General features: G+C 44.9%; 1 protein-coding gene across 1 annotated transcript in view; it reads right to left on the bottom strand.

Annotated features, from left to right (window-relative positions):
* The window catches only part of LOC135199034 (coiled-coil and C2 domain-containing protein 2A-like), a 169,899-nt gene that overhangs the window by 12,136 nt on the left and 145,493 nt on the right, over nucleotides 1-12,270 (bottom strand). Inside the window, exons 20-21 of the mRNA XM_064226950.1 lie at nucleotides 6,886-7,062; nucleotides 3,607-3,784 (exon numbers count right to left, since the gene is read on the bottom strand). Of these exons, the coding sequence (XP_064083020.1) occupies nucleotides 3,607-3,784; nucleotides 6,886-7,062 (355 nt within the window). The remainder of the gene's footprint in view (nucleotides 1-3,606; nucleotides 3,785-6,885; nucleotides 7,063-12,270) is intronic.

The following is a 12,270-nucleotide window of genomic DNA, read 5'->3' on the forward strand; positions in this document are numbered from 1 at the left end:
GAAGACGAAGATGACAGCTTCCTCTTCTCCTCTTCTCGTCAGCTCACGCAGGGACAGTCGTCAGGTCCTCCCATCCAGGAGGGAGCCGGGGCAGTTGCCGAAGCAACAGGGCCCGACTGCAACCTGTCCGGAAGGACCTGGGACTTTGGGGAAAGACAACACCGTGGGGCAGGACCACCAATGAGCAAGGCACAGGAATCAGGAGCGACCGGAACAGCAACCAGCTCAGGAGCGGCAGGAACAGCGGCAGCGGTAGGACCCAGAAGGACAGCCAAGCCAACAGCGGGAATCACATCAGCGGCAGGTACGGCAGGCCCAGCGATCGCCTCGTAGAATCATCGGCAGCCAGCGGAACCTGGGTCCTGGCGGCCGGTCCAGGGGCGAGCTGCTGGAACAGCGGAAGTCTGGGGCAGGCAACACGAAGAAAACAGGCGGCGGCGGCAACCCCACCTCGGTACGGCTGCGGCCCTAGTAGCGGCAGACGGCGTCATCGACACAGCATGGGGAGTGTAGACCAGGAGGGGCGGGAGCAGCATAAGCGGCCGTGGTAGTAGTGGAGACCGCCCAGACCATCGCTAGACGCTGCAGCAGCCCGTGGATGCTAGGCACGCCCTGCCTCCGCGGTGTCCATACCTGTCCAAGGTCGTCTCCCACGGATGTAGCACCTGCGGTAACATAGATAGATTAGTAAGAGGGGTTCCCTCACGCACTGGGGGGAAGACATGCCCCACCCCGAACGCAAGGAAGACCCCAAATACAAAATACAACGAAGAAGCTGAGCGGGGGGCAGGAAGGAAGACGAAGAATCGGATACCAAGGGAGTCGCGGGAGAGCTTTCCGACGACTTCCTGGCAGACCTTCGCTTCCCCTACCCCCGCACAGCAGTGAAAAGTAATATGAAAATGAAACAGAATACTGCCCTTGCGATTCACTTCATAGAACTTAAAGGGGAAAGATCAATTCCCGGGTAAGAACGCAAAACTTGATCCAATAATATGATGCTATCATAAAATATATATGAAATGAAACAGAATACTGCACTTGCGATTTCATATTCACATAAAAAAATCGTAAGGATCAATTCCCGGGTAAGAACGAAAATTGATCCAAATTAAATTTCATGCAAATAAATAAATGAAAATGAAAAGAATATTGCAATTGCGAATCCACTTTCATTGCATTCTATTATACAAAATTAAAAAAAGGCTCGTGCCGACGCAATCACACTCTCGGTAACGGAACGCACAGGGGCAAAATATAATGAAAAGAGTACTTACATTTTTCAATTACACACTTTCGCCCAAAATACATGACTCGGCGCGAGCGCGCCCGCCCTCGGCACCGAGACATAATTCAAGGGTTCAATTCATGAAAAGAGAGGAAATCGCCGCATCTACGGCGATAACTCCATGTTGGTTCATAATTAAGTAATGAAAATGAAAACAGTGTACTTACAGTTTCATTTTCAAGTCAAACAAACCATTAGTAGAAAACACAATAAAAACAAAGCATACGACGATGAAGCGGGCAGAGAGCGACGACGAACACGTCCTTCACACCCGCGGCCGAAAGCAAAAGTGATTTGTTTACCTTCCAGTCGCGCGGCGCGCGACTATCGGACAAGCAGTTAACTACCGTTCTCCCCTTGTTCGAAGCTTACGACCGTTCCAGCTGCCGCTAGCTACTTCCTATTGTTAAAGGACCGAGGGTTTGTATTACGTATCGGAACAATTTGCCTATTCGTGGTATTTTTCTACGAGATATATCCACAAATTCCTGTTTTTTTTATCAATTTCATCATAAAATGCATTTTTGTGATAAAACTATTAAAAAAACCAGGTATATAAATTTTTAGTGGGTTTTTCTTGAGTTTTAACTACCAAATTAGGAGGTTTTAAGCATTTTTTTAAGGGTTCCAACTATTCGCGGGTTCTAACTATCCGCAGGGGGTTTGGTATGCATTCCCCGCGAATACAGGGGAACCACTGTATACGTATATTACTAACGAAATCACTTAATCTCTCTTAATAATATCCACAACCATTTCCCTTCCAAGCACTGCTTTACAGTTCCAAGGTCAAGACGTGGGATAAGGCCTATGCAAAGGGAAGTGTTTAAAACCTATACAGTGGTCCCCCGTATTCGCGGGGGATGCGTACCAGACCCCCCGTGAATAGTTAGAACCCGCGAATGTTTGGAACCCCTATGAAAATGCTAAAAGCAGCCTAGTATTTTGTTAGTTAAAACTCAAGAAAAACCACTAAAAATTTTCATACTTGGTTTTTTTAATAGTTTTATAACAAAAAGTGCATTTTATGATGAAATTGATAAAAAAAACCAGGAATTTGTGGATATTTCTCATAGAAAAATACCGCAAATGCGCGAATTTTCCTTAAAAAACAATGAGTGCTATAAGGAACATTTCACTGGGCGACACAGGTCGAACCCAGAAAACAATTGACAGGAATGGTTATACTTTTTAAAAGTCCTTTAATTTCCTTATCTTAAAATAATCTTTCATTAAAATAGTAAAATACACTATGCGCTCACTAAAACCCCACTGGGACATCCCGCTGTTACCATGATCAGTAACCTCTGCTTAAGGGTAGCAAACCCCACTGCCAAGCAGCACTTTAAGGTTAAGTTTTGTACAGGCAGCCCCCAGCTTATGACAGGTTCGGCTTACGACGTTCCGAGGTTACGACACTTTTCAATTATATTCATCAGAAATTATTTCCAGGTTTACGACACATATTCCAGAGTTATGGCGCTTGCAGCACCAATTTGGGGGAAGAAATATGACTCCAAAAATGCAAAATAATCAATAATTGAAGGTTTTTTTGATGAACAATGCAATAAAAATGCAGTTTACATAGTTTTTAATACAACCAAAGCATTAAAAGTAAGGTTTTCTTAGGATTTTGAATGATTTTCCGGCTTATAACGATTTTTTGGCTTATGGCGCATCTCAAGAATGGAACCCCTGTCATAAGCCAGGGACTGCCCGTACTTAAATATGTCTGTTTTCTATCAAGTTAATGCCACTGCTGAGTGGATCAGTGTCTGAGGAGAAGAAGACCAAAATATTCTAACACTAACATAATTCTTCAAAGGATGCCATTGTTACTCTGTATATGAAACTTCTACAAAGTAAAGAATAGAACAGAACAGAATATAAATTTTAGGCCAAAAGCCAAATGCTGGCACCTACAAAGTCATTCAGTGCTGAAAAGGAAACTGAAAGTAAAAGGTTTTCAAAGGAGGAAAACCTCAAAGCAGTTGCACTATGAAACAAATGTTAGGCTTAGGATAGGGTGGAAAGTAATTTGGAAGGAAGCGAATATGAACGGGGTCGAAGGGATGCTGCATGGAACCTTATGTAATGCCTACAGTGCACTGTGTGAGGTACACTGAAAGCACTACTAGCTCCCTACTGGGACAAAGTATTGAGCAAACAAACCTATAGAACAAAGCATATTTCAACATGAATTGAAAATTAAAGTAATCTACCACTTAAGGTGCACTGTTAGGGGATAATCCCCTTAAAGGAATGACTTGATTCAGTGTTTCAGTCAAGGATACAAAACCAATTTCTAATAAACTTACTGATCAACTCCGCCGGGGGCTTCAGTGGCCGAATGAAGCGATTCATGGACACTAACTTCCCCGAGAGGTCCAGGACGTGCGTTCTAAAAAGGCGCTGGGAGTACTTGGAGGACAGACTGGACTCCCACTCTCTGCTGGCCAATATGACATCTTCAGGTTCACTGCTCTCGAACTGAGCCTACGTGGAAGATGAAAAAGAATAGGGTAGTTATATTTCTCATTAAAATATTATCTACAATAAACAAAAGTGTGTTATAAACTTTTTCTTTCTCCCTTTAAATCTTCAACTGAAAACCCTTATGGACAGAGTCCACAGACTATAATACACCCAAGAATTCTCCAAAGTGATAGCGTCTACCGAGAGAGAGAGAGAGAGACAAGTTATGAGGAAAGGTGATAAACAAATATGAGGACAGAAAATAAAACCGATACACCTGGAATTCGGGAATGAGTTTACTTATTTCTTTAACAGTCGGAGATCAGAAGATGCCACAACTGCACTAAGCATACTACGTGTTTCTAAACTTAGTTGTAGCCAGGATAAAACTCCCAACCAACAGAGCAATACTAAACCTGATGCTAAAAAAAACACTATACATAATTGCAGCAGCAGCAGCCTGCCTTGTACTGTGAGCAAAACACAGCTATGTCAGGAATTTCCTTTGAGTGTTTAATAGTGATGAAAACTGTTCCTTACGATTCAAAGCAAAATAAATTCCTGGATTCAAAAATGCTTAAAAATCTACAATTTTTATATAACATACCACCATGCACAGTATTTTGGTACACAGCAACCTGCCTGAGCTATTAGGGCAAGATCTTGCTTGTCTAGTAATAGCATATTTTTACTGTGCAGATCTTTAGTTCTGTTTTCCGTACACCACCTCCCTTCCCTGCCAGGCTCAGAACAAGAGGAATTCACTGCCGCCACCTATACATCCTGACGCTTATGTCCCTCTCAGGCAGAAAAAGGCTTTCTCTCTCTCTCCTTTTTTTTCTCCCGTTCCTTTCCTCTTTCTTCTTTTCTCTTCTTCCTCTTGTACTTACTTTACTCTTTTCTTTTTACATTTTTCCTGAACCATTTCCCCCCTTTCCTATCCCGTGCTTGTCTTTTCTATTTGCCTTCCTTTCTTCCTAAATGTTGCTCTGCCTTCATTTGTTTTCCCTTTCCCTCATTTTGATATTCACTCCCCTCTTCCATTCTTTCATCATCTTTCACGGTTTCCTCTTTCCTTCTTCCCCCCTCTCTCTATTTTTACCTTTGATTCTTCTGCCTCCTCCCCTCCATTAGCTACAGTGAAAGAATGCTTCTTTTTTAGAATCGCTCGATATAATGTGGTTCGGTCCCACAATAGGCTGTAGCTCCCTTTGCTAAGTAACCAATTGGTTCAAAGCCATGTAAAAAGAAGAAGAAGAAGAAGAAAAAAAAAAGCTAATCCTTCAGGCCAGCCCTAGGAGAGCTGTTAATCAGCTCAGTGATCTGCTTACACTAAGATATATGTACGTACTTAACTTGACTCATTCAATGGTGCAGTACCTTTGGTACCCTAATCAGACTTAAGAATCATATTACTATAGTATCAGCAGCTAAAAATCAAACCCCCTGATTCTGACAGTGGATATTTTAAATGATATGATTACAAAAATCAGACTATGAGGCCCCCTCAAAGCTAAGGTGGCAAATACAGATTCCTAGCTTTGTGCTTGGTTCTTGGGTTTTGAAGGCCAACTGGGAAAATAACTGTTGATGCAAAGTAAAGGTATATGGCCTAAAACCAATAAAAGGTAACCAAGTTTATCAACTGCTATGGACAAACATCTATAGTAATAAAATATAAAATATCTATAAGCGAAAATACAAGTGTATGAAAACAAAATGAAATCTGCATCAGATATGATGACAGCAGCTTGTGTCTTCAGTTCCGACGATTTGATGATAAGCGAAAATTGCCCATTTTTTTTGCTTATTGACGCTGATAACCAGAATTCAGTACCTCTGTTAGTTATGTATTGGCGTCGTTAACCAAATTTTGGCTCTAGACAAGGCCCATATAACCGGATCGCTAATAACCAAGGCTGCCGATAACTGAGGACTGCCCTATAAATACAGTGGTCCCCCCGTATTTGCGGGGGATGCATACCAGAACCCTCCCGTGAATAGTTAGAACCCGCGAATAGTTGGAACCCTTATAATTAAAATGCTAAAAACAGCCTATTTTGTTAGTTAAAACTCAAGAAAAACCCACTAAAAATGTTCATACTTGGTTTTTTTAATAGTTTTATCACAAAAAGTGCATTTTATAATGAAATTTATAAAAAAGAACCCAGGAATTTGTGGACATTTCTTATAGAAAAATACCGCGAATGTGCGAATTTTCCGCGAATAATGCAGGGAAACGTTCTCGATAGAAATCCGCGAATACGGGGGGTCCACTGTAAACTACTGATGAACAATATTGTATATTCAAAGAAAACTCATTTGTGAAAAAAAAAAAAAAAAACGAGATCAAAGACCAAAAATTTTTGTCCAAATTCTAACACATCTAAATTACATTCAATAAGGAAATTGTTCATGAATTAGCTCTCTTACCTGATAAAATAATGTCTTTCAATAGCAAATAAATCAAGAAATAATACCTGTAATAACTGAATACAGAATCTAGGCTGGAAGCCAAGTGCTGGGACCTGTGAGGTCAATCAGCGCTGAAAGGCACATTGACAGTAAGGAGGTTTGACAGGTCAACAGGAGGAAAACCTCAAAGCAGTTGCACTATGAAACAATTATTAGGAGAGGGTGGAAAGTCAGATGGAAGAAAAAGAATATGAATGGAAATACAGTAAAAGGAATAGCTGTGATAATAAAAATAAAAGTCTCACGACAACATTAATAGATAATAATACATAACAATAACCAAGTATAAATACACCGGAATTTCTTCAGCTCGATTAAGTTTTCTGTACAGAGTAAAATCAAGGCCACTCAAAATAGAGGTATCTTTCAGTAGTCTTGGTATAATATTGTAAGAGCCATGGCCCATGAAACTTTAACCACGGACTGTACGATTATGGCTAACATTAAACTTAAACAAAATAAAAACTACAGAGGCTAGAAGGCTGCAATTTGATATGTTTGATGATTAGCGGGTGGATGATTAACATACCAATTTGCAGCCCTCTAGCCTCAGTAGTGTTTAAGATCTGAGGTCGGACAGACAAAGCCGGCACAATAGTGTTCTTTTACAGAAAACTAAAAGCCATCAACTACAACAACACCATTACCTTGAAAGGCTCAGGAGGGGGTAAAGTCGGCTCCAAAGTCAAATAAATGGTGAGATGCGTTCCAGATTTATTGGGCTCCCCATTCTGCATAAACCTCGTGGGGCTTCCTGATGAGACAGACTCACGAATGTAGCCAAGGAGCACCACTGGTTCCTCTAGGGAAAAAGTTCCTTCAATCTGTTGAAATATCAGCCAGTTACAAAAAAGTTCTCGAGGTTTACTAATAGTGTGACACTTATAATTAATCCAATGTTATTACACATCTGCTAAACTTTTACTCAGGTTAAAACTCCTAGCATGCTAAAACCAGGTACGTAATCCACATTTTTAAGAGTTCCCGGTGAGGGGCTTCCTCTATGATATCATTCAGCATTTTGCTCTACTGCCCTTTTCTCTCTCTCTCATAAAACCAACCTAACTGTATGGACTGAAAATGCTCATTTTCTTCTTAATGTACAGAAATATTTAAGACAACCTCTTCCTTTTCACATGGAGCTTAATAAGACACCACCCTACTTACAAACAAGTTATGTTCTGGATTGCCGTTTGTATGTATGTTGAATTGCTTGTAAACTGGTTACTGTACTCTTCTTCATGTCTATTTCAATACAGTATGATTTTTTTCATTCTAAAATGACAATTTGTCCAAAATTGCATTTTTCCTAACTATACAAACCTGAGGTCCTTTTACAGTAGGAAGGTTACTAGTGGCAGCTGGATAGGTCGTAAGCTTTCGAACAAGGGGTTCGGTAGTTAACTGCTTGTCCGACAGGCGCGTGCGACTGGGAGGTAAACAATCACTTTTGCTTTTGGCCCAAGCAAAAACTGCAGAGTGAGGGGTGGCATGAGGTGGGACTATGTGTAAAAGGACCTCAGGTTTGTATAGTTAGGAAAAATGCAATTTTGGACAAATTGTCATTTGTTCCGACACGGCATACAAACCTTCGGTCCTTTTACAATAGGAAGACTCACTTCTTGTGGGAGGAATCTGAGTCTTTTGTGAACAGACTGGTGTTCGCCCAACCTTGGAATGCCTCCCTGGTTGTAAGAGCGAGGGAGGGATCCAAGCCTCTGTCCGATTGATCGGGGTGTGCACCGCAGGATCAATGGTCAGACCTCTGGACCAAGTACTAAGAGAGAGGCAAGCGTATCTCTTCGTACCAGCAAGCAAGAACAAGTTCCTATTTGCAAGAGGCAACATAAAGTTATGGTTTGTCTCTTGTTGGCATCCACTTCCCCCCCTTGTCGGAGAAGTGTTGGATATTCGCTCCCATCCCAGGAAAGGGATAGGATGGGGCTCTGTCGAGTAGCTCACCTGCATCTCGTCCTTATCCAGCAAGGTCATGACCGTAGCCCTCTACCCACAGGTAGAGGGGGGAGAAAAAGATAGGAAGAGAAGCCAGTCACTCTCTCATTCACTTCTATTCTTACAGTCACACCAGGACTCGATGCTGTTCAGCCTGCTAGGGTCTGGGTTAGCTACACAACGTGTTGAGCAGCCACCACGGGTCCCAAGGAAAAAGATCCAAGGACCTGTGGGCAATATCCAAAAGGTAAAAGGAGGTGCCAGTGGTCTGGTTACCAGACCCCTGCTTCAGTACCTGCGCCACGGAGAAGTTCTTGTGTAACTCGAGGGAGTGTACTTCTAGGTCATCTTGGTGCTGACGAAGAGGCTTCAACACTCAGCCTGGGATGTCGAGTTTCTTCAGAAAGCGCGGTCGCGCTTTCACAGGACAAAGCAGCATCTCCTTCGCATCGAAGCGGTGAAGTCCATTAGGGAAGAGGGGATTGTGAAGGACTCTAACCGATCGTCAGGGACCGAAGGGTTCTGAGTCTTCGCTACGAAGTTCGGTACGAAATTGAGCGTCACGGATCCCATCCCCCCCCTGGATGCTTGACTTCGCAGGAAAAGTCATGCAATTACCTCAGAGGAAAAGAAGGGAATGGTCGCCATGACCTATCCCTCTTCTCGACTTCGGTGATGTCCTGTACCCATACTGGTCTATCCGTCTACAGCGAAGTGTCTCACATTCTCCTATCCCCATGCAGTGAAGTTCTTCTCGGTAGTGGATAGGACACCGACACTCATGGTGGGTGTCGATGGTATGGGTACTGTGACAAGCCGTTAGGAGGCGAAGAAAAGACTGTTATGGAACAACCGAACTAAGTCCACAGCGAAGTTCATAACTGACTGGGCGCTCTGACAGCTGCCAACTGACTGCGTTCGGCAGGAGGCAAGTTGTCCCAAGCACCCGAGCAAGTCACGTGACCTTCGCCTTAAAAGGGTTATGCCAAGAGACTAAACAAATAATTTGTTCGTCACCGATGCCAGACGGCGAGGTGATGATTCTCTTAAGGCATGTGCCCAACAGGCGAAAGTCAATTGCCTTCTAGAGACCGAGGTCCCTGATGGCAAGATATCTCATAGTATAGTTGACTCTCAGCTAAGGAGAAACAACACTATGTGTCGTTGAAGACGAAGGTGTACAGAAAATGCAACCTACGTCTTCACAGCTGAATCGAGAGAAGGATTCTCAAGATTCTGAACCTGTGCTACAAAGACTGAGAACGCTAACCGCCTATTCATTGCTGTCCGGTGAGGATCGTAAGTTGCAATGAAAGCGGAGCGCTTTTCAGTAATGAAGACACAGGGAAATACTGCCTGAAGAACTGCTTCTCATGGGCTGAACATTTGGAAGTAGAGCTGTCAGGTCGGAGAGTAGGCGATGTCTTCTGACACATCTGTTAATTTGGGGCGAACAATGCACAATTGCACACCTGCGAATACGAGATATTTTGAAGACAAACTCAGATGTCTGCAAAAATCATTCGCATTATCGCGGTGCGATGCAGCGGGAGACTAGTACAGACTTCTGTTACCGTGCGGTAAACAGAAAAGATGAAAGAGTCCAAGAGATATCTCTGTTGAAAATTCTTTCTCGCAATGTCGAAGGCGATGAAATCGAGCGTCACAGCAGTAGATGGTCCTTCATTATTGCGAGAATCCCCGTTAATCAGAGACCTAAGTCCATGATTGTTGGGCAGAGATACGGTTCGTTAGTCAATCAAGCAGGGGAGAGAGAGAGATATAACTAACTGTGTATCTCGGAGGCCCAGCTGATACTGAGCTGCTATCAGGCAGTTCAATACGCAGTAGCTCTCGGTGACTCGTCATCCTGAGTTGCCAGGTAATCCCTTCCACCAAGGAATGCGTTCGGCTAGAACCATCAAGCATAAAGAATACGCTCGAGCAATTATATTTAAACGAAACGGATTTCGGTAAATACAAAAGCTGATTTGGTGTTGTCGTGACAATACCAAGTATCTAAAATCGAAACTGATAACTGCTGGGAGGTTGCAGGCAACCCCGAGTTGCAGTTCAATTAAGATACAATTCGTCTCGGTCACAAACCGTAGAGTTAACTACGGTATGCGCCTACCCCCCGGACAATTCAACTGTTAAAAGAATCATGTCGCGAGGGTAATATACGTAGTATATTTGTAGGTTCTGTACAACGACCTCCATCCTAAATTCTTTTCCCCTCGAGGAATGAGAATAAGGATTGGAGATCGACTGCCTTCATTCTTTAGTCAAGAGTGAAGGAGAAGTCTTTCCCAAAGGAAAGCTTCAATGGTGAACAGAATACCGAAGACGATAGTTCAAGCCAAACTGGATATTCCCGTCTGTTCTTCTCTATTCCAGGTTAGTCACCTACTGTGAGATACTCTTCTTTCAGCAGCAGTCTTCTTCCAAATGCTAGAAATTACAGGAATTCGAGCATAGGCGAGGTTCCCGATTATCGTGTAACAATTATCGGGGACTCTCGCTCGCTTTGGACCGTGGTCTCGCCTAAGTGTTTGGAGATCGTAAAAAACTTGAACACTCTGAGTGCGCTAGAAATTCCGAAGAATTCTAAGCACTCTGCGAAACCCCCACCGAATTCGTCAAACGATATCGGCTGGTGGTCCTCTCGATTCCCGTAGAAATCGAGAAAGGGGCAGGATCCCTCCTCAACGACCGGGGCTTACGTCAGGTAGGACCCGAAGGTCCCCCCGATAGTGCAGTCCCTAACGTGGGATCTTACAGAGAAATCTCTGTAGGATCCCTCCCCTTTCCCTCGTAGCCGTAAGGAGAGAGGGAATGGGGGAGGAATTGGATACTCGCTCGCCTTCCTTCCCAGCGGGAACTAGCAGTTGGAGAAGAAAAAGGAGCAGCCATGGCCTTACGGCGATGGCCTCTCAGAGCCTGGGAAAACGTATCGTCAGGAGAAAACGTTTTCCCGAGGAGGGTTACGAACTCATACTGTTGGTAAGGGTCTGCCGCCACTGTGAACGTCGTCTGGGTGGGGCTGATCGACACCTGACAGGAGAGAGCCGATACCGTCCTCCGACTCATTCCAGTCCTCGTCGAGGTCGAAACCTCTCAGGAGGACTGAAGGGGTATTGAAATACGGTGTCCAAAGACACGTAGAAACGCCTCTGTCGCAGTAGAGGAGGTGGAAGTAGCTTGTTCGACCGGCCAGAACTGAGAGAGCCTTCTTGTCCGGAGACGAGAGACTACCTGGTTCAACAGTCGGCAAGCTCCGATCGCGGCAGACCCACCGTCGATTTGGGTTCCCTCTCAGGCCCCAAAACGACTCGAGCCGAGACGCGGCTCTGCTGGTGGGAGCGGCGATCCTTTCCCGAGGTTGTTGTGCTGACGAATCAGCGCCATAACCTCGGCAAAGTTCCTCTGGATCTTGGAAGTCACAGCATCTTGCAGAGTAGGACCGTTAAGCCCTTCGAACAAGAGCATATTCCGAGAACCTCCCCCCTAAGGAGGGGGAACAGCGACAGCCCTCTCGGTCTCCTCCTGCCACTTGTGCGTACGTCCTGGTCGGTCCGAAGATCGTGCCTGGTACATACGGCGTCGTGACGGGATCGTGCGGGGCGCGCCCCTCACGATCACTGCACTGTGCCTCGCTCTTCCCGGTGTAAACCGAGGAAGTTGAAGGCACGGGAGAGGAAGACCTGACGCTCCCCTTCGCTCGCTGGCCGAACCAGCGGGCTTGGAGGGCTGCAGGCGATCGCCAACCCGAGGTGGGGATCGAGCTGCAGGCCTAGTCGAGTCATTTCCCTGGGGAGAACGGCTGGACCGAGAACAGAGACACCGATCTCGTGTGTCAGGGGAACTGCTGCTGGTTGCTGTACCCGCACGTTCCCTGTGGGAGCGACGGTCGGGCTACCTGCAAAGACCACTGTCACGGTGAGACCGGTGCCAGTCCTCACAGCGCGTCACACCGCTGGTGCCAGCCACCGGCGATCGGGAGGACCTCTTCCCAGCCTCGGCACGTGGCCAGTCAGAGACCGTCACGTTAGCCTGGGTAGCCAGCTAATCACCGTGAG

This window comes from Macrobrachium nipponense, chromosome 25 (genome assembly GCF_015104395.2).
Source record: "Macrobrachium nipponense isolate FS-2020 chromosome 25, ASM1510439v2, whole genome shotgun sequence".
Lineage (NCBI taxonomy): Eukaryota > Metazoa > Arthropoda > Malacostraca > Decapoda > Palaemonidae > Macrobrachium > Macrobrachium nipponense.